This window comes from Cyanistes caeruleus, unplaced genomic scaffold (assembly GCF_971803275.1).
Source record: "Cyanistes caeruleus unplaced genomic scaffold, bCyaCae1.hap1.1 HAP1_SCAFFOLD_94, whole genome shotgun sequence".
NCBI classification, from domain to species: domain Eukaryota; kingdom Metazoa; phylum Chordata; class Aves; order Passeriformes; family Paridae; genus Cyanistes; species Cyanistes caeruleus.
In genome coordinates this window covers 352,504-375,298 of record NW_028255897.1, presented here as the reverse complement: position 1 = coordinate 375,298, position 22,795 = coordinate 352,504, and the positions used below count along the sequence as shown (strand labels likewise).

At 48.9% G+C, this 22,795-nt stretch overlaps 2 protein-coding genes across 2 annotated transcripts; one reads left to right on the top strand and one right to left on the bottom strand.

Moving 5' to 3' along the window:
- Window positions 1-1,827: 1,827 nt before the first annotated feature.
- Window positions 1,828-18,413, top strand: LOC147646512 (serine/threonine-protein kinase pim-1-like). Its single transcript, XM_086873309.1, has 9 exons — window positions 1,828-1,930; window positions 13,822-14,051; window positions 14,162-14,212; window positions 14,417-14,783; window positions 15,417-15,593; window positions 15,850-15,997; window positions 16,187-16,406; window positions 16,954-17,088; window positions 17,375-18,413. Exons 1-6 carry the CDS (start codon window positions 1,828-1,830, stop codon window positions 15,954-15,956), a joined length of 1,035 nt encoding a protein of 344 aa, XP_086729435.1. The 3' UTR covers window positions 15,957-15,997; window positions 16,187-16,406; window positions 16,954-17,088; window positions 17,375-18,413.
- A 1,241-nt stretch (window positions 18,414-19,654) lies between these two features.
- Window positions 19,655-21,106, bottom strand: LOC147646511 (serine/threonine-protein kinase pim-1-like). Its single transcript, XM_086873308.1, has 3 exons — window positions 21,014-21,106; window positions 20,251-20,617; window positions 19,655-19,848 (listed from the first exon to the last, which is right to left on the bottom strand). The coding sequence occupies exons 1-3, from the start codon at window positions 21,104-21,106 to the stop codon at window positions 19,655-19,657; spliced, it is 654 nt and encodes a 217-aa protein (XP_086729434.1).
- Window positions 21,107-22,795: the final 1,689 nt, after the last annotated feature.

Here is a 22,795-nt window from a genome sequence, read left to right as displayed (position 1 = left end):
GCTGTCACCACCCAAAGCAAGGCCCTGTGTCCCTGAAGGGACCCGCCCTGCTCTGTGGCCTGGACTGAAGGTGGGTCCCTCCTGCCAGGGCAGGGCCCAGCACAGCTCTTCTGTTCCAATAAAGACATGGAGCTCTCACCCCAGTGTCCAGCTGGTACCACCAGCAAAGCCCACACAGCACCAGCCCTGGCTGAGCCCCATGTCCAGGAGCAGGCAGGGCTGACCACGGTGTGGGCAGGCAGGAGCCAGACAGGGGCTGCTGTGACCAGAGGCAGGGCCCCAAGGGGCTGGGGGAGTCTGTGTTGAGCATCCCTGGGCTGAGGGCACATTTCCTTCAGTGGCATCACCTGGGCCTGGACCTCCTCCAGTGCCGTGCCCAGGAAAAGAGGCAACCATCAAGAGCATCTCCTGGGACACTGCCTGACCAGCAATGTCAGCAGGCAAAACCAAGGTTTTGTTTAGCAATGACCCTTTGATCAACTCAAAGATTTACATTAAGGCCAGAGCAGTTGGACAGATGGGAGTACTTCCCTCTGGGAAGGGGCTCCTGTCACTTCACAGTCTCCATCCCCTGCCAGGAACCGCAGAACTCCGGCCAGCCCCGCTCCCCCTGCGGCCTTGTCCTGTTTGGGGGGGAGGAGGATGAACCAGAGCCCTGTTACCTCTTCAAAAGCCAGAAACCAAAGAGAAAGAGAAATTCCCAGGCTTAAGTTTTAAAGGGTGGTGTTCACAGCTTGATATCACTTTTCAATGGGCAAAACTACTGTCAGTTCTCGGAAATGACCGGTTATAGGCCAGACAAAAAACTCCCATCAGCCTCCAGCAACCTTAACTTCTTTAGCTGTTTCTCTTTTTTACTTAAATGTCAATCTATCACACACCACAGCAGTGACAGCCCCAGTGTTCCACTGTCTGTGACACCACAGCAGTGAAAGCCTTGTTACTATGGGGTTAAATGTTTCTGAAAATGTTTCTTAAAACCATGTAGAAGTAGGCCACAAGAATGTCTGGTATTGGGGATGGGCTAGCAAGCTGAAATGTTTACGGTAACAGGAACTGGTACTTGGGGATTCCAAGATACCCACCCAGAGATAAGATTCGTACATGTTCGTACAAGGAGGAGCTAACTCTCATGAAGTAATATTGATAAAGCTAATCAAGCAATATTAATGAGGCAATATTGATAAGGTTGTTACAGTGATTACTGCTACAGCTGAAATTGTATAAATATGTGCACTTTGGACAAAGATGATGGAGCTAGATTTGGGTTGCTGATACCCCTAGTTCCCGTGTGCTTCAATAAAGCACCTGCATATAATCAATCTGTGATTATGTGTGTTCCTGAACGCTGACATCAGCGTCTCCCTGCACCCAGGGCAGCTCCCACCAGAGACCCTGCCCTGATTTAATTCCCAATCCAGGAGCTACAACAAGCATGGGTGAAGTTCTGGGGGCTGGCAGGGAAATGTCACTGTAAGATCTTGCTGCACTTGGCTCTCGGCCCCTTCTCAAGAGTTTTGCCTTCAAGGGCAGGAACATCTTTTCCTTGCTGGCAACTGGAATTCCAGACTCTTGGAGTGTGTGCCATGCAGGACCACACAGACTGGGATCTATGGGCTGGGATTGCACAGACTGGGATTGCACAGACTGGGATTGCACAGACCGGGACCGTATGGATCAGCACCAGAGATTGGGATCACATGGACCGGGATGGCTGCACTGGAACGATGCGAACCGAGGCGGTCCCGCCCCACCCAGGGCTTCCTCCCAGTTCCCTCCCAGTTCTTTCCCAGTCACTCCCAGCCTTTCCCAGTCTCGCCTGGGGGCATGGCCAAAACTGCCCGGAGTGAACGCGGTGGTCCCAGAGCCATCCCAGAGCTGATTCTGGTCCCGGTGTCGATCTCTGTCCCGGAGCTGTGGTGGTCCCAGTGTCGGTCCCAGCGCGCTCCCAGTCCCAGTCTTTGTCTTCATCTCACTCTCAGTCCCGGTCTCGGTCCCGGAGCGGTGCCGGTCTCAGTGCCGGTGCCAGTGCTGGTTTCAGTCCTGGTCTCAGTCTTGGCCTCGGAGCAGTTCCTGTCCCAGTGCCAGTGCTGCTCCAGGAGTGATCCCAGTGCTGATCCCAGTGCTGGTCCTGGAGTGATCCTGGTGCTGATCCCAGTGCTGCTCCAGGAGTGATCCCAGTGCTGATCCCAGTGCTGGTCCAGGAGTGATCCCGGTGCTGATCCCAGTGCTGCTCCAGGAGTGATCCCGGTGCTGATCCCAGTGCTGATCCTGGAGTGATCCCGGTGCTGATCCCAGTGCTGATCCTGGAGTGATCCCAGTGCTGATCCCAGTGCTGCTCCAGGAGTGATCCCGGTGCTGATCCCAGTGCTGATCCTGGAGTGATCCCGGTGCTGATCCCAGTGCTGCTCCAGGAGTGATCCCGGTGCTGATCCCGGTTCTGGTCTCAGTCTCGGTCTCGGATCACTCCTGGTGTTGATCCCAGTCCCTGTGCTGGCCTCAGTCTCAGTCTCGGAGCAGTCCCGGGGCACTCCCGGAGCCGATTCCGGTCCCGGTGTCAATCTCAATCCCAGAGCGGTGCCGGTCCCGGTCTCAGTCCCGGTCCCGGAGCGGTGCCGGTCTCGGTGCCGGTGCTGGATTCAGTCCCAGTCTCAGGCCCGCTCTAGGTCTCAGTCTTGGTCTCAGTCTCGATCTCGGTCTCGCTCCCAGTCCCGGTGCCGCTCGAACCGAGCCCTTTTTGGGTGATTTCAGGTCCCTTTTGGGCGTTTCAGGCCAGGCTGGGGGATGTTGGGGCCCTTTGGGTGATTTGAGGCAAAACCAGCGACTTTCAGGGTGGATCTTGCACCCATTTGGGAGATCCAAGGGTGATTTTAGGCCATTTGGAGTGGGTTTTACACCAGTTTGGGCATTTTTATGCCCTTTTGGTTGTACTTTGGACGCCTTGGGATGACTTTAACCCCATTTGGCTGATGTTAGGCCAAACCATGCGCATTTAGCGCAGAATTCAGGTCCCTTTGGATGGTTTTGATTTTAACCTTTGTTAACCGAAATTTCATCAGTTTTAACCCTTTTTTTTCTATTTTATTAATCAAAATCTTCATAAAAATTGCCCCAAATGTTCTCAAAATCTTACAAAATTCCAGAAAAAATCCACAATATTCCAAAAAACATCAAAGAATTCCCTAAATCTTCCCAAAACCCTATCAAATTCCAGAAACATCCCACAAAATCCCCCAAAATTTCAACAAAATTTAAGAAAAATCCCACAAAATCCTTCACGTCTTCTCAAAATCCCACAAAATTCAAGAAAAATTCCATAAAATTCCAAAGAAATCCCATAAATTCAAGAAAAAAACCCAGAAAATTTTTTAAATTTCCTCAAAAACCCATAAAATTCTAGAAAAAACCCCACAAAATTCTAGAAAAATCCCCCAAAATTCCCTAAATCTTCTAAATGTTAACCAAATTCCAGAAACGTCCCACAAAATCTCCTCCAATTTACAAAATATTCAAAAAAAACCCCACAAAATTACAGAAATATCCCACAACATTCCAAAAAAATCCTTCAAATTTCTTTAAATTTTCTAAAATCTCTACCAAATTTCTCAAACATCCCACAAAATCTCCCCCGATTTCCACAAAATTCCAGAAAAATCCCACAAAATGCCAGTAAAATCCTACGAAATTCCCTAATTCTTCTTTAAACCCCACCAAATTCCAGAAACATCCCACCAAATCTCCTCCAATTTCCAGAAAATTTTACCACATTCCAAACACATCCCACAAAACTCTAGAAACATTCCACAAAATCCTTCAATACTCGTCAAAATCCAAAAAAATCCAGACAATTCCACAAAATTCCAGAAAATCCCACAACATTCCAGAAACAACAAATTTCAAGAAAATTCTGACAAAATTCCAGAAAAATTCTACAAAATTCAAGAAAAATCCCACACAATTCCCTAAATGTACTGAAAACCCCAGCAAATTCCAGAAACATAAAAACAATTCTCCACAAAATTCCACAAAGTCTAAGAAAAATCCCTCAAAATTATTCAAGTCTCCTAAAAATCCTTCTAGATTGCAGAAAAAATCCAGAAAATTGTTTAAACTTTTGCAAAATCCCACAAAATTGCAAAAAAATCGAACAAAATTGCAAAAACATAAAAAAGAAATCCCTAAATCTTCCCAAAACCCTACAAAATTCCAGAAGCTTTCGACCACATCTCCAAAAAAATCCACAAAATCAAGAAAAATCCCTCAAAATTCTTCAGGTCTCCACAAAATCCCACAAAATTCATGAAAAAAACCGCACAAAATTGCAGAAATTGTCCCAACACTCTACAAAATTCCAGGAACATCCCACAAAACACCCACAAATTTCCACAAAATCTAAGAAAATACCTCAAAATTCTTCATGTATCCTCAAAGTCCCTCATAATTCCACAAAACTCCCACAAAATCTCCCCAATACCCTACAAAATTCAAGAAAAATCCCACAATACTGCAGAAAAATCCCACACAATTCCATAAATGTTCTCAAAAGCCTACCAAATTCCAGTCACATCCCACAAAATCCCCACTAATTTCCACAAAATTTAAGAAAAAACCCCACAAAAGTTTTCAAGTCTCCTCAAAATCTCTCAAGATTGCAGAAAAAAAATCTCACAAAATTCCCTAAATCTTCCCAAAACCCTACCAAATTCCAGAAACATCCCACAAAATCTCTACACATTTCCACAAAATTTCAGAAAAATCCCACAAAATACTACAAGTCTCCTCAAAATCCCACAACATTCCAGAAAAAATCCCACAAAATTGCAGAAATCTTCCCAAAACCCGACCAAATACCAGAAACATCCCAGACAATCTAAATAAATTTCCACAAAATCAAGAAAATACCTCAAAATTCTTCAAGTCTCCTCAAAATCCCTCAAAATTCCACAAAACTCCCACAAAAACTCCTCAATATCCTGCAAAATTCAAGAAAAATCCCACCAAATTCCAGAAATCTTCTCAAAAGCCCCAGTAATTTCCAAAAACATTCAAGAAAATCTAAACAAATTTCAAAAAAATCTAAAAAATCCCTCACAGTTTTTCAAGTCTCCTCAAAATCCCTTAAAATTCCACAAAACTCCCACAAAATCTCCCCAATATCCTGCAAAATCTAAGAAAAATCTCACAAAATTCATTAAATGTTCTAACAACCCCAGCAAATTCTTGAAGCATCCCACCAAATCGCCACAAAATTTGACAAAAACTAAGAAAAATCCCTCACAATTCTTCAAGTCTCCTCAAAAGCCCAAAAAATACCAGAAAATTCCACAACACGACAACAAAATCCCTCCAAATTCACGAAACATCCCACCAAATCACCACAAATTTCCACAGAAATTCAGAAAAATCCCACAAAATTCTTCAAGTCTCCACAAAATCCCTCCATATTCCAGAAAAAATCCGACAAAATTGCAGAAATCTTTTCAAAATCCCAACAAATTCCAGAAACAACCCAGAAAATCCCCAGAAATTTCCACAAAAACTGAAAAATGCCTCAAAATACGACATGTCTTTTCAAAATTTCACAAAACTCCCACAAAATCTCCCCAATATCCTGCAAAATTCAAGAAAAATGCCACCAAATTGCAGAAAAATCCCACACAATTCATTAAATGTTCTGAAAAACCCACCAAATTTCAGAAACACCCCACCAAATCTCCACAAAATTCTACAAAATCTAAGAAAAATACCTCATAACTCTTCAACTCTACTCAAAATCCTACAACATACAAGAAAAATCCCACAAAATTCCAGAAAAATCCCATACAATTCCCTAAATGTTTTCAAAACCCCACCAAACTCCTGTCACAGCCCACAAAACACCCACAAATTTCCACAAAATCTAAGAAAATACCTCAAAATTCTTCATGTCTCCTCAATATCCCTCAAAATCCGACAGAACTCCCAAAAATCTCCTCAATATCCTATACAATTCAAGAAAAATCTCACATAATTCCAGAAAAATCCCATACAATTCCCTCAATGTTCTCAAAACCCTACCAAATTGCAGAAACATCCCACCAAATCTCCACAAATTTCCACAAAATTTCAGAAAAATCCCTCACAATTCTTCAAGTCTCCACAAAATTCCACAAAATTCAAGTAAAACCCTACAAAATTGCAAAAATCTTCTCAAACCCCCCCAAATTCCAGAAATATCCCACAAAATCCCCACAAATTTCCACAAAATCTAAAAAATACCTGAAAATTCTTCATGTCTTCTCAAAATCCTTCAAAATTCTACAAAAGTACCACAAAATCTCTCCAATATCCTACCAAATTCAAGAAAAATCCCACCCAATTGCAGAAAAATTCCACACAATTCATTAAATGTTCTCAAAATTCCAGCAAATTCCAGAAACATCCCACAAAATGTCCACAAAATTCCACAAAATCTAAGAAAAATCCCACAAAATTCTTCACGTCTCTTCAAAATTCCACAAAATACCATAAAATTCCACAAGAGTACAAAAGAACTCCACCAAATTCCAGTCACATCCCACAAAACCACAGATTTCCACAAAATTTAAGAAAAAATCCGACAAAAGTCTTCAAGTCTCCTCAAAATCTCTCAAGATTCCAGAAAAAAATCTCACTAAATTCCCTAAATCTTCCCAAAACCCAACTAAATTCCAGAAATATCCCAACAAATCTCAACAAAATTCCAAAGAGGCAAAGAAAAATCCCTCATAATTCTTCAAGTCTCCACAAAATACCACAAAATTTCAGAAAAATACCATACAATTCATTAAATGTTCAGACAACCCCAGCAAATTCCAGAAAAATCTCAACAAATCTCTACAAAATTCCACAAAATCTAAGAAAAATCCCTCACAATTCTTCAAGTCTCCAGAAATTCCCACAAAATACCAGAAAAAACTCCAACAAAATAGCAGAAAGCTTCTCAAAACCCCACCAAATTCCAGTAACATCCCACAAAACCCCCATAAATTTCCAGAAAACTTAATACCTCAAAATTCTTCAAGTCTCCTCAAAATCCCTCAAAATTCTACGATACTCCCTCAAAATTATTCCAATATCCAGCAAAATTCAAGAAAAATCACACCAAATTGCAAAAAAATCCCAGAGTTCATTACATGTTCTGAAAACCCCAGCAAATTCCAGAAACATCCCACCACATCCCCACAAAATACCACAAAATTTAAGAAAAATCCATCACAATTCTTCAAGTCTCCACAAAATCCCACAAAATTCTACAAAACTCCCACAAAATCTTCCCAATATCCTACAAAATTCAAGAAAAATCCCACAAAATTGCAGAAAAATCCCACACAATTCCCTAAATGATCTGAAAACCCCAGCAAATTTCAGAAACATCCCACCAAATCGACACAAAATAGCACAAAATCTAAGAAAAATCCTTCAGAATTCTTCAAGTGTCTACAAAATCCCACAAAATTCAAGAAAAATCCCACACAATTGCAGAAAGATTCTCAAAACCCCACCAAATTCCAGAAACATCCCACAAAACCCCAACAGATTTCCAGCAAAATCTAAGAAAATACCTCAAAATCCTTCATGTCTCCTCAAAATCCCTAAAAATTCCACAAAACTCCTACAAACCTCTTCAATATCCTATACAATTCAAGAAAAATCCCACAAAATTCCAGAAAAATCCCATACAATTCACTCAATGTTCTCAAAACATTCGCAAATTCCAGAAACATCCACCAAATCCCAACAAATTTCCACAAAATATAAGAAAAATCCTTCAAAATTCTTCATGTGTCCTCAAAATCCCACAAAATTGCAGAAATCTTCTCAAAAGCCCAACAAATTCCAGAAATATCCCACCAAATCGCCACAAATTTCCACAAAATTTCAGAAACATCCCTCACAATTCTTCAAGTCTCCCCAAAACCCCTCAAGACACCAGAAAAATTCTCACAAAATTCCCTAAATCTTTCAAAAAACTAACCAAATTCCAGAAACATCCCACCAAATCTCCACAAAATTCCAAAGAAGCTAAGAAAAATCCCTCATAATTCTTCAAGTCTCCAGAAAATCACACAAAATTTTAGAAAAAACTCCCACAAAACTGCAGAAAGATTCTAAAAACCCCACCAAATTCCAGTAACATCCCACAAAATCCCCACAAATTTTCACAAAACCTAAGAAAATACCTCAAAATTCTTCATGTCTCCTCAAAATCCCACAAAATTCAAGAAAAATCCCATACAATTCCCTCAATATTCTCAAAACACTACCAAATTACAGAAACATCCCACCAAATCTCCACAAAATTTCAGAAAAATCCCTCACAATTCTTCAAGTCTCCACAGAATTCCACAAATTTCAAGAAAAATATCACAAAATTGCAAAAGTTTTCTCAAACCCCACCAAATTCCAGAAATATCCCACAAAATCTCCTACAAATTTCCACAAAATCTAAAAAATACCTGAAAATTCTTCATGTCTCCTCAAAATCCAACAAAATTCCACAAAACTACCACAAAATCTCTCCAATATCCTACAAAATTCAAGAAAAATCCCACCAAATTGCAGAAAAATCCCACACAATTCATTAAATGTTCTCAAAATTCCAGCAAATTCCAGTAACATCCCACAAAATCTCCACAAAATTCCACAAAATCTAAGAAAAATCCCACAAAATTCTTCATGTCTCTTCAAAATTCCACAAAATACCAGAAATTCCACAACAGTATAAAAGAACCCCACAAAATTCCGGAAAAATCCCAACAAACCCCCAAAAATTTCCACAAAACCTAAGAAATTATCTCAAAATCATTCAGGTCTCCTCAAAATCCCACAAAATACATGAAAATTCCACAACAGTACAAAAAAATCCCACAAAATTCCAGAAACATCCCACCAAATCCCCACAAATTTCCACAAAATTTCAGAAAAATCCCTCATAATTCTTCAAGTCCCCTCAAAATCCCACAAAATACCAGAAAATTCCACAACAGTACAAAAAAATCCCACCAAATCTCCACAAAATTCCACAAAATCTAAGAAAATTCCTCAAACTCCTTCAAGTCTCCTCAAAATCCCTCAAAATTCCACAAAACTCCCACAACATCTCGCCAATATCCTACAAAATTCAAGAAAAATCCCACCAAATTGCAGAAAAATCCCACACAATTCATTAAATGTTCTGAAAACTCCAGCAAATTCCAGAAACATCCCACAAAATCCCCACAAATTTCCACAAAATCAAAGAAAATACCTCAAAATCCTTCATGACTCCTCTAAATCCCTCAAAATTATTAAAAAATCCCTCAAAATCTTCCCAATATCCTGCAAAATTCAAGAAAAATCCCACAATATTTCAGAAAAATACCAAACAATTCATTAAATGTTCTGAAAATGCGAGCAAAATCCAGAAACATCCCACCAAATCTCCAAAAATTTCCAAAGAAGCTAAGAAAAATCCCTTGTAATTCTTCAAGTCTCCACATGAACCCTCAAAATCCCACCTAACTCCCACAAAATCTCATCAATATCCAACAAAATTCAAGAAAAATCCCACCAAATTGGAGAAAAATCCCATACAATTCCCTAAATATTCTGAAAACAGCCGCAAATTGCAGAAACATCCCACAAAATCTCCACAAAATAACACAAAATCTAATACCTCACAATTCTACATGTCTCCTCAAAATCCAACAAAATTCAAGAAAACTCCCTCAAAATCTCCCCAATATCCAGCAAAATTCAACAAAAATCCCACCACATTGCAGAAAAATCCCACACAGTTCATTAAATGTTATCAAAACCCCAGCAAATTCCAGAAACATCCCACCAAATCTCCACAAAATTCCACAAAATCTAAGAAAAATCCCTCACAATTCTTCACGTCTCCAGAAAATCCCACAAAATTCCAGAAACATCTCACCAAATCTCCACAAAATTCCACAAAATCTAAGAAAAATCCCTCATAATTCTTCAAGTCTCCAGAAAATCCCACAAAATTCCAGAAAAAACTCCAACAAAACAGCAGAAAGCTTCTAAAAACCCCACCAAATTCCAGTAACATCCCACAAAACCCCCACAAATTTCCACAAAACTTAAGAAAATTCCTCAAAGTCCTTCATGTCTCCTCAAAATCCCTCAAAATTCCACAAAACTCCCACAAAATCTCCTGAATATCCTACAAAATTCCAGAAAAATCCCACACAATTCATTAAATGTTCTCAAAACCCCACCAAATTCCAGAAACATCCCACCAAATCTCCACAAATTTCCACAAAATCTAAGAAAAATCCCTCACAATTCTTCAAGTCTTCACAAAATCTCACAAAATTCAAAAGTCCCACAATATTGCAGAAATCTTCTCAAAACCGCACCAAATCCCAGTCACATCCCACCAAATCCCCACACATTTCCAGAAAATCTAAGAAAATACCTCAAAATTCTTCATGTCTCCTCAAAATCCCTCAAAATTCCAAAAAACTCCCACAAAATCTTTTCAATATCCTACAAAATTGCAGAAAAATACCACAAAAATGCAGAGAATTCCCACAAAATTGCAGCAATCTTCTCAAAACCCCACCAAATTCCAGTAACATCCCACCAAATCGCCAAAAATTTCCACAAAATCTAAGTAAAATCCCACAAAATTCTTCAAGTCTCATCAAATTCCCTCAAAATTCTAGAAAAAATCCTACAAAATTTCCTAAATCTTCCCAAAACCCTACCAAATTTCAGAAACATCCCACTAAATCTACAGAAATTTCCAAAACATCTAAGAAAAATCCCTCACAATTCTTCGAGTGTACACAAAATCCCACAAAATTCCAGAAAAATCCCACAAAATTGCAGAAATTTTCTGAAAACCTCTAAAAATTGCAGAAACAACCCACAAAATCCCCACAAATTTTAACAAAATTCAAGAAAATACCTCAAAATTCTTCATGTCTTCTCAAAATCCCTCAAAATTCAACATCAACCTTAAAAAATCCTCTCAATATCCTACAAAATTCAAGAGAAAATCCAAAAAATTGCAGAAAAATCCCACACAATTCTTTCAATTTTCTCAAAATTCCAGAAAATTCCAGGGAAATTGTACAAAATCTCCAATGAATTCCACAAATTCTAAGAAAAATCCCTCACCAAGTTCTTCTTGTCTCCTCAAGACCCCTCAAAATTCCAGAAACATTTCATAAAATCTCCTCAATATCCCACAAAAATCAAGAAAGGTCTTACAAAATTCCAGAAAAATTTCCCAAAATTGCCTAAATTTTCCCAAAACCCCAACTAATTCCAGAAACGTCTCACAAAATCTCCACAAATTTCCACAAAATCTAAGAAAAATCTCAGAAAAACGAAGAAAAATCCCACAAAATCTAAGAAAAATCCCAAAAAATTCCCTAAATCTTCTCAAACCCCCACTAAATTCTAGAAACATCCCGCAAAATCTCCTCAGATTTCCACTAAATTCCACACAAATTCCATAAAATTCAAGAAAAATAACACAAAATTCCAGAAAAATACAAAATTATTTAAATTTTCTCAAAATCCCACAGAATTCCAGAAAAATCCCACAAAATTGCAGAGAAGTCCCACAAAATTATTTAATTTACAATTGTCCTGGCAGTTGTAGATCCCGGCTGCTCTTGCCCCTCTTCTGCTTGCCACTTGAATTTTAGCAGTACAGCTGCAATTGCCTCTTTCAATCAGTGCTACCCACTGTGCTTTTGTCACAGGGAACTCAGGATTTTTGTTTCAGGCATCATGATCAGTACAGATCAAAATGCTCCCAAGTCCCTGAGCACTAAGTCGAGGGGAATTAAAGCCACACAGGTCACATTTGCAGTGCTCAAACACAGCCCTGTTGCTGCTGCTGCTGCTGCTGCTGAAATAGAATCAACTGACAGAGGCCATCACAGAAATTGCCTCTGCAGTGGCAAATAAAATGAAAAAATCCACCAGGAATAGGAAAAACCAGAACTTCCCAACTCGCTTCATTGTTTCTTCTGAGCAGCAGAAGAAAAAGGAACAGGGCACCTTTCAGGCAGCTCCACAAGCTCAGGGTTCTCATTTCATTGGGAATCTGAGATGCAATTTGCCTTGTTAAAAGGATAAAAGCAAAGGGAATGAATTGGGAATTATTAGGAAAAAATGACCCTTCTTACACACAAAGTTCACCAAGTCATTCCCTGCATTTCTCCTTTTCACATTCTTTCTCTCATCCACTGAGAGCTCCAGCTTATCATGTTCTGCTGCTTATCATCACCTGATTGTGCTCTTGATTTCTCCCAGTGCAAGAGATGTAGAATCATCTCAACTGAACACAGCAACAAACTCCCTCTGTCAGCCCATCTTCATGTTCCAGATCACTTTCCAGATGTCCATGGGGCTGTTGGAATGATGAGCTCTCCACTGCTGGCTGCAGGCTCTGGAGATTCTTTCTCCACATTCAGCCAGGCTTGTATTCCCCAACAATTCCTGGCAGCCCATCATGTTTTCTTTGGGTAGAAGAGCAACAATGAAAACCTCACCAATGGCACAACTCCCCTGTCCACAAGGAAAAGAAAGAACAAGTTGTCAAGTTCTTCAAACATTTGTCCTGCTTTGCTGCAAGAGTTGTGCTGCACTCACAGTGTGGGGAGCCAAGAGAAGCTGCAGCTGGGGGCACATCTTGTGACAGGAGCTGCGCCTTGTTCTCCAGGACAGGTTTTGGGAAAGAACAGACGGGACTGGGGAGAAGATTCTGGGAAAATGGAAACAGCTTTTTTAAGAAATGAAAATAACATCAAAAGAAACAACCAATATGTTTTTCTCTATTTTTCTCTATTTTTTTTTCTCTATTCTCTATTTTTATGTTCCCCTTTTCCATCTTGCACTGTTCTCCATCCCATTCATTCCAAATGGCTCTCACCTCTAAGATCTGAGACTTGGCAAGTTTTAGACATTGTAAAATACCCTGAGCTATAGCCAGTTTGCCTTGCCCTGTTTTCCTTGGAAAGCAATGCTGGAGACACAAGTGCAGTGCTTGGCTCAGGTACAAATTCTGCATTCAGGGAATGTGCTCAGACGGTGTCTGAGCCTCAGCAGGGACAAGGCACAGCAGCAGCCAAGGGCATTGCTGTGCCCCTGTGCAGGAGTCCAGACTCTGGCTCTTGGCTCAGCAGGGCAAAGTTGCCGTGTTTGGCCAGGCTCAGGGGCTGCCCGGGGAGCGCGGGGCTCGGGGCGGGGCCGAGCGGGCAACGGACAAACGGACACGGGGACAAACGGCCCCGGTGCTTCAGTTGCAGCGGCAGCAGCGAAAGCAGCGAAAGCAGCGACAGCAGCGCAAGCAGCAAATTTATCAATTCTCTCTCTCTCCTCTCCCTCTCCCACTGTCCCGCATCTTCTCCCGGTCTCCCTTTTCCTGTGTCCCCTCCTCTTCCAGGTTCCCTCTCCCCGTGCCCACCCGGGCCATGCCCCCGGTCCGCCCCCGGCCCCGGGCGGGGCTGCCCCGGCTCCGGCCCCGTCCCCGTCCCTGTCCCCGTCCCCGGGCGTCCCTCCGCGGTCTCGCCTCCGCCCAGCTCTGGCTGTGCTGGCGCTGGCGCTGCTGGGCGGGCATCATTGTCTGGGGCTGGGGCGGCATCGCTGCCCTTTGGCTCCGCCTGGTCCGACCCCGACCCCGACCCCGACCCCGACCCCGACCCCGACCCCGACCCCGACCCCGACCCCGGCCCCGGCCCCGGCCCCGGCCCCGGCTCCTCCCGGGGCCCGCGGAGGACACAGGCGGTGCGGCCGCTGCCGCCGCCTCCGCTGCGGCTTCCCCGGCCCGAGCTCCGCCGCTGTCGCGTTCCAATGAGGGAACGCCTGCGGGTGCCCGGCCCGGGGAGCTCGGGGAGCGCTCGGGGGCCGTTCCTGGCCCCGGGCCGAGCACTGACGGCCGCGTCTCTTCCCCAGGGAAGGCGCAGCAGGCCCTGCAGCAGCGCTACCGAGTGGGGTCACTGCTGGGGCGCGGCGGCTTTGGCAGAGTTTTTGCGGCCACTCGGCTCTCGGACGGACTCCCGGTGAGCAGAGGGGCCGGCGGCGGGCGGAGGAGGAGGAGGGGGCGGAGGAGGAGGATGGGGCTGGACACGGTGGGCGGTGAGCTGAATCCGCTGTTCCCTTTGGCTTGCAGGTGGCCATCAAAAAGGTGCCACGGAACCGCGTCCGGCACTGGGGCGAGCTGGTGAGTGAGCGGGGCCAGCGGCAGAAGCCGGGCCGTGCCGGGCGGGGATGAGCCGGGGCCCGGCAGGGTGGGAGCCGCCAGGACACCTGGAGGGAGAGCGGGCGTGGGGCCAGCGGAGGGCACAGAGCATCCCGGGCTGGCTGAGGGCTTCCCGAGCCCTGGCACGGCCTCAGCCCCACTGACGGCACCGTGCTCCTCCCGCAGCCCGACGGCACCAGCGCACCCCTGGAGATAGTGCTGCTGGACAAGGTGTCCACAGGCTTCCCCGGTGTGGTGCAGCTGCTGGAATGGTTTGAGCTCCCCAACACCATCGTGATGGTGCTGGAGCGCCCGGAGCGGTGTCAGGACCTGCGGCGTTTCATTCGGGCACGGAGGTTCCTGTCCGAGGAAGAGGCGCGGGAGCTGTTCCAGCAGGTGCTGGCGGCCGTGCGGCACTGCACCAGCTGCGGGGTCCTGCACCGAGATATCAAACCTGAGAACGTCTTGGTAGACCTGGACACCGGCCAGGCAAAACTGATTGACTTCGGCTGTGGCACCTACCTGCAGGACACAGCGTACACTCAATTTGCAGGTGAGCCCACACAGGGGCAGGCTCCCGGTCCTGGCATCTCCTGGCCCGACCTGGGTGTGGCAGGAGGGATTCTCCCTTTGGCTGCCAGTCACAGGACTGAGTCTTCAGCCAAGTTGCTTCTGAGCAGAACTGGGTGGGGACCCATCTTCCAGCCCTGCTGGCAGCCTTTGCCTGCCACTCTGCCCAGGACTGGGGCTGGGGCTGGGGCAGCCAGCCTGACAAAACCCCCGTGGGTGAGAGTAGCAGAGAGGGGGAGGCAGAACCTGTGCACCTGCTGGTTTGGTGTGCAGGTGAGAATGGGCTTGGACTGCTCTGCTCACCTGGTTTGCCTTGGTTCAAGATATTTTTTGGGCAATGCCAGCAGGGAGGATGTGGGTGTGGTTTTTCCCCAGCACTGAGTGGGTATTTCCCTTTGTGTGTCATGGTCGGGCCTTGCCAGGGTTTCTGCTGCCCTCTTCCAACACCAGTGGCTTCTTTTCCAACCCCAGGTTTGTACCCAAGTCCCAGGTGCTGGTGAGAGGGCAGCAGGTCACCCCGTGTGCCACTGGGGCAGCCCCCACATGCCCAGGGATGCTGGGGCCAGGCTCTGGGAGCAGCAGCATCCCCCTGATGAGCTCCATCCATATTCCATAGGAACACCGTCATACAGCCCCCCGGAATGGAACGACTTCGGCTGGTACCATGGCGAGGCAGCGACCGTCTGGTCCCTGGGCATCCTGCTGCACGAGATGGTCTGCGGGGAGCACCCTTTCAGGAGGGGCAGGAACATCAGATGGGGCCAGCTCCCGCTGCCACAACGGCTCTCCCAAGGTGGATCCTCATCTCTGGGCACGGGGGGAACACCAGTGTTGGGAGACAGCAGCGGGCTCGTGAGCATCCCGCTCTGGCAGCTGCTGAGGAGGTGGCACATGTCCTGCTCTCCTGCTCTCCTCCAAAACAAAGAATTGATGGGAAAGTTTAGGCCCAGCTCTGAGCACATCCAGCGTGGCCTGGGCACGGGAATAGTGGGGCAAAGCAGACAGGAGCCTTCTCCAACTGACCAGTGGTTTGTGGTTTCTCTCCCCAGACTGCCAGATTCTGATCAGGTGGTGTTTATCCCTGAACTCCTTGGACAGGCCCTCATTAGAAGACCTGTCCTGTGATCCCTGGATGCAGGATATTCATCAGCCCTAGAAGAAGGGAGAGAGCCACAGGCACAGTGATGCAGGGACCTGGTAAGTTACAGCTCCACATATGCCCTGGCAATCAGCAGCAAAGAAACCCAGACTTTTTTGTCCTGCCTGTGTCACTGCACTGGGGTCATGGAATGGGAACACACAGCCCTTGTGCTGGAGCTGAGCTGCTCTGCCCAGCACTGGTGGGCACCATCTGAGCTGGTTTTGCTTGTCCTGCTTCACTGACAGCCAGGCCCTGGGCAGAACCCTGACAGCCTGGTGTCACCCCAGGGAAGAAGGAGCCCCTGGAGAAGCTGTACCAGGTGGGGCTGCTGCTGCTGCTGCTGGAGACATGGAGGACAGCAGCAAGGATGACAACCTCTTCCTGCACCTGGCCAGCGGGAGCTGGCGATGATGGACTTTGATTCTGGCACCTTCTTCAAAGCCAGGCTCCACAGGGAATTTTCAGGTAAGTCCAGACCCAGGGGGATGCTCCCAGATTTGTGCATTGGCCGGGAACCAAAGGTTTCCCCTTTGCTGGGGCAGATGCAACTGATTCCTCAGTGGCTGCCCAGCTGGTTTTTGGCAGGGCTGGGGGCGTGGGCTGGGGTGGTTACGAAATGGGAGTGGGATCCTGGCCCTGCCAACAGCCCCCAGCACCCACCGTGCCCCGGGCTGGGGCTGGGGCAGCCAGCCCGACACAAACAAACCCCCATGGCAGGAGCACAGGTGGGACTTCAGAACCTGAGCACGGCTGCTTTGCTGTGCAGGCAAGGAAGGGCTTGGGCTGCTCCACTCCCCTGCTTTGCTTTGGGATCACCGTGATTTTGGGGGACAGTGCAGGGGGAAAGGGAGAAAGCATGGGCTTCCCTCACCCATGGGTGGGTTTTTCCCTAGAATGTAGGGGTTGGGCCTTCCTCAAGCTCCTGACAGAAATAAGATTTTTTACCGTTTTTCTTGTTCCCCCTTTTTGTCTGTAACCTATTTTCATTAATTTGTTGTTTGTTTTTCTAAAGGAAGCGTTCCAGGTGGGGTCCAGTCTGGATCAGGAAGTGCTTGGGACCAGCTGTGGCGTGGATGGGCCGTGCCCTTGGAGAAGACTGAGGACATCGTTTGGGACCAGCTTTTCTTGTGGCAGCGGATGGTGTGAGGTGGGTCCTCATCTCCTTGGCATGGGTGGGACAAGAGCTTTTGGGAGATGGCAGCGGGCACAGGAGCATCCCGCTCTGGGCAGCTGCTGAGGGGCTGGATCTGCCGTGGCTGGCTGCAGGCTGGGCACATGTCCTGCCCTCCTGCTCTGCTCCCCAAGGCAGCAGTGATGGGCAGCTTTGGGCCCAGCTCTGAGCACGGCCAGCATGGCCTGGGCACCGCGGCTGGCTGGGACAAGGGGACAGGAGCCTTCAGCTGACGAGCGGTTTCTGCTTTCTCTCCTTGCAGCCGGGCTCTGCGGATGCTGAGGCTGCTCTGGGCTCTGCCAGGGCTCTGCTGGGCTCAGCACCAGGCCGGGATCAGCCAAAGAAGAAACGCTGTGACCTGCAGCAGAGACTTGAGCATTTTGGCAATGCAGCTCAAGTCTGCAGAGTGTCCACCTCCAAGGGAAAACATGACACCCCCAAAAATTAAACTTGTTCCATGACTTCTGAAATGAAATCAATCTGGGATGACCCCAAATGACATTTTTCAGCTTGCTCAAGCTGTAGCTCAGCTCTTCTCTGAACACTTCTCTCCCCCACCTGCCTTTTACTTCACAACTGCTCCCTCCTTTCCCCCAGTGAGTTCCCAGCCCATCACAGTCTCCATCACACTGCAGCCTTCCTTGATGCCCCTCTCCACGAGGAAGGCCAAGCCCCAGTCTCAGGGACTGTTGGGGGTTAGGTGTCTTTGTTTTTTATTTCTGGCTTGCCCATAGGATTTTTACCCATTAGTTTGGGGTAAAACCTAACTGTGGGTACTTGGTGGGTGCTTGAAAAAAGACAAAGAGTTTGGCCGGGACCAAGGAGGGAAGGGGGCAGGAAAAAAAGGAGGGTGGCGACAGTTTGGTGGGCTTTCTTCAGTTTTGGAGAAGGACACTTCGGGCGCAGAGTTGTTGTGGTGGGGAGAAGGGAATTTCACCATCATCCAGACGGAGCTGCTGCTGCTTCTCCTCCTCCCCTCTTTGTTGGTGGCCTCACACCCCCTGTCCTGCCGGGATGTGTGGCAGTGCCAGGCACCGCCGTGGAGCTGCTGATCCACCTCAGCCACCGGCCCAGGATCTCAGCTCATCCCTGCTGTTCCAGCTGAGTGTTCCTCAGAGCCCTGCAGGAGCACCGGGACTGCCCGCCCGAGGGGGTTTGTGAAACAAAGCCTCTCCTCCATCCCATCTCAGCCGAGAAAGCTGTCACGGGCCCCTGGTTCTGTTTTCTTGTTAATGCTGTAGTTATTGTTGCTTGTTTGCCTGGTTATAAATTCTAATAAAGAACTGTTATTCCTATCCTCAGATCTCTGCCTGAAAGCCCCTTGATTTCAGAATTATAATAATTCAGAGGGAGGGGGTCTACGTTTTCATTCCAGGGGAGGCCCCTGCCCTCCCTAGCTGACACCTGTCTTCCAAAACAAAGACAGATGGGGAGTTTCTCCATCCTCCTTACCCTTGTGGGGCCAGCAGTGCTCTTGGTTCCTCATGCTCTTTTTGTGGGGCCTTTTGTGTCTGTGCCCCTCCAACTTAGGGGGACAGGGGATATTTGCTGCCCCCTTTCTGCTTCTGGGAAGCCTGTGCGGGCTCTTTGTCCCTCTCTGATTTGGGGGGTGCCAGTGTTGTCACCATCCCAGCAGCCCCCGTCTGCTCTTTGCCATCTGCCAGGCCAGGGGTGTTCTCTGTCCCCTTGCAATTTGTGGGGCTGGCACAGGCACAATTCCCCTCCTCTTTGGGGGGGCTGGCAGTCTCCTCTTCCCCCTCTGACTTGGGGGATGCTCTGGGCTACATCCATCTCTTAGTTTGGGGGGGGCAGGTATTTATCTCCCTTCATTTTGGGGGGCCCGGGGATTGTCTCCATCCTCCTCCAGTTTTGAGGGACCTGGGAGAAGTCTCTGCCTCCAAGCAATTTGGGGGGACTGGTGCAGGCTCCACCCCCCTCTGATTTTGAGGGACAACCTGGAGGAAAGGCACCAAAATCTTGACAAAGGCTGAAGAGAACACTCTGATTACCCCTTTTGCCCAGAGGTTCCCTTAGCTGAAGTTGCTAACAAGGACCAGACTCGCCAGCCCGCCATGGGTTTCGAGTTCTTTTATTTCCTGGGCCCTCAGTCCTGCATGGGACGCGGGAACTGGGTGCTGCAGAGGCTGCGCCAAGGCATCAGAAATGCCCGCCCAACACCCAAGGGTGGTAGAAGATCTGCTCCAGCACCGGCCGGTCCATGGGGTGCTTGGACAAACAGCAGCGGATCAGATGTTGGCACTCTGGGGAGAGAAGGCAGAAAGCGGCGCTCACTTGCAGAAGGCTCCTGCCCAGCTGCTCCCGGCGCCTGCAGAAGCCGGGCCACGCTGCGTGTGCTGGGAGCTGCCCTTGGCGGGAGAGCAGCACGGCAGGACAAGCGTCCCCTCCTTCAGCCAAGCGTGCCACACCCAGCCTGCCACGGGCCACCTGCTGCAGCCGGCCCTTGAGGACACATGGACGTCCCGCGCAGCTGCGGGAGGGCCGGGCTGGGCTGCGCGGTGCCACCTGCCAAAGCCTGCCTTCTTCAGGCCGCGTACCAACCTGGAGAGACCTCCTGCGGGAAGAAGAGCTGCCCCAACACGGTGTCACACTCGTTCTCGAAGGGCAGGAACCCGCACACCATCTCCAACAGCAGCATGCCCAGGGACCAGATGGTCGCTCCATCGCCGTGGTAGCAGCGCAGGCCAATCCACTCGGGCGGGCAGTACGTGCGTGTTCCTAGGGGAGACGGGCGGCGCTGCTCAGGCGCAGGCTGCTGCCTTCCAGAGCCTGGTGCCAGCCTCCTGCCAGAGGCAGGGACTGCAGCCATGGCCACAACTTCCCCCCAAGGCCTGCCTGCCTCCCCCTGACAATGGGCCAAAGCCAAGAAACCATTCTGCAAGGCTGAGAACGCCAGTGGAGCAGCCCAAGGCCTTGTGGGCCTGCCAAGCCGAGGAGCCGGGGCCCGGCTTTTGCAGCCCCTTTCTGCCGGCAGGGCCTGCAGCCGGCTCCTGGGGCACAGCACCTGCCCCGTGCCACAGGGCAGCCGGCAGCCGGCTGAATGCCGCACCCCACGGCCCAGGAGGGAATGGGGCTGTGCAGTGCCTGGCACTGGGAGCAGGGCCCGCGCTCTGGGCTCACTGGCAAACTGTGTGAAGGCCCGCTCCTGGAGGAAGGTGCCACAACCAAAGCCGATCAGCTTCAGGTCGCCAGTCTCCGGGTTGACGAGGAGGTTCTCTGTCTTGATGTCCCGGTGCAGGACACCACAGGCGATGCAGTGCCACACGGCCTCCAGCACCTGCCAGAAAAGCCAGCGTGCCACCTCCTCGCTCAGGAACTCTTGCTCCAGCAGGATGTGCAAGAGATCCCGAGATTGCTCTGGACGCTCCATCACCAGAACGAAGCTGTCAGGCAGCTCGAACCAGTCGAGGAGCTGGATAATTCTGCGGCAGCCAAAGCCTACCTTTTCCATTAGCACGATCTCCAGTGGAACACAGGTGCCATCGGGCTGTGAGGAGAAGACAATGCCTCCATCACAGGGCCTGATGCTGCCAGGAACCCCCCAAGTGCCCGCCAGTGCAGTGGCCACAGCCAGCGCCGGCCACCTTGCTCTGACCTGCTTCTAGGCTGCTCTCAGAAGCCCTGGCCTGGCCTGCGAATGCCCCTCCAGAGCCCCATGGGAGCCTCAGACAGCTCCTCAGGTCTCACCTGCCGGTACAGAAGCCTTGTTGGTATTTGGTGGCTCTATGGGAGCAGCTTCCTGGAGATGGAGGAAACTCCCTGTTCCCTCGAGAATTGTCTCCTCTACCAGGCACGGGCTGTTGCCAGCTGGCACATCCAGCACCGTCACCTGGGAGCTGTGGTCCTGCAGCTGCTGGTTCCAGGACACTTGCTGCTCCTCCACCTGCTCCTGAGACGGCTCCCCTGGATCAGGCTGGGCTCCCACTTGGACCTGGGGGCTTTCCCTGGCCATGTCAGTGCTCAGGGTCACGCCCATGTTGTTGAAGTCCAAGGGTCCAAGGAAGCTGGGAGACCTGTCCCTGGGCTCTGCACCTTCTGCAGGCTGACAGGTCTGGCTGAGCCACTCCGAGGGATGGAGGCTGTCAGAGATAGCGGAGGCTCCTGGCACCATGGACGTTCTCTGACAGCCTGAGCTCCTTGCATGGATGGCGGGTCTTCTCTGCTGTGCCATCCTTGCAAGGCTTGAGGCTCTCCCAAGGATGGCCAGTCTTGCTGGGAGCAGCCGCCTGAAGGGATGGCGGCTTCTGGAGAAGCTGGGCGAGCCACAGCAGGGCAGGTGGCCTCACCTCATCAGCTTCTCCAGTTCTTTCCACAACGCCAGCCACATCCCAAAGAAGAGTGGTACAGATGTCCCATTGTGTGCCCAGTGCCGGATCATCACTTCCTGCAGCTCTTGGGCCACTGCCATGCAGGGACCGCAGCTGCTGGAGCTCTCCAGAGGGCTTCCGGGAGCACCTGGCCGCCGGCGAGGGGTGGCCCGAGGCCTGGAGAACCTGGGAGCCTCAGGGGCTGCTCGGTTCCTCCATGGGCCTCTGGGCCTAACCCTGGGGCACTTCCTCGTCTGCCGCCTCCGTGGTTGCCGGTGGCCACCGGCCCAGCAGACAGCCACAGCGGCCAGCAGCAGGACAAGGGCAGCCATCAGGACACCACCGTCACCCATGGCTACGGCACGTCCCATGGCGACTGCACTGGCAGCTGCGGGGGCTGGCCTGGTTTATATAGGGCTGGAGCAGTGATGTCACAGTGCTATGGCCAGCACAGCTGTGTGACATCACGGCCCTGCATCACCCCAGCGCTCAGCCCCTTTGTGACATCACGGCCCCACCCAATTCAGGGATCACAGCCCTGGCTCATCCCTGAAGATGAACATGGCCTGGAAAAGCCTGGAAATCAGAACCGGACCTCAGCCCCTTGCAATGAATCCTCCCCAGGAGCAAGCGGCAGCACATCAGGAAGAGTGCTGCTGTGTCAAGCCCTGGCTCCCAGGACGCTGCAGCGGCACCAACTTCAAACAATCACTACCCTGTGCCAGAGAAGATCCCCAAGAGGCAAAGGGAGGAGAAGTTCCTCTGTCTCTGGGGAGCTCTCCTGAAATGGCTGGCGAGGACAGCAAGAGTTTTCTCATAGCAGCTCACCAACTTCTGCAGAGCCTCTGCTCTAAATAAATCAGGATTTTCCAAAGAGCGCTCATGCTTGTCCCACTGCTCTGGTTTTGACTGCCATGGGGTTCCTCTCTTCCCAAGAGCTGGCACATGCTGGGTTTGGATTCAAGATGGGAATGCTGTGGTTCAGTCAGGAGTGGTTTGGTTTCTGCTGAGCAGGGCTTGCCCTCTTCAAGGACTTTGCAGTGTGCCTTGGTACAATGCGTGTTTTCCTCTGGGAAGGGAGAGGTGAGTGTTGAAGACAGAGGCAATAAATGCATTAGAAAACCTGCACTATGTCTGTGTCCATGTTTGTCAGGGGACCATCCACATCCTGGAAGGGGATGATGTAATTTCTAATTTATTTTTTTTTTATTAATGGATTTAACAAGTCAATTTTTATTGTGCCTCACATTTTTGGCCACCTTCATCTCCAGCTGAGCTTTCAGTGCACCAGATTTCTTGCTGCAGTGGCCAGAAGCATCTCTGTACTCTTCTCCTGACCTTCATTCCTTGTCCTCTAC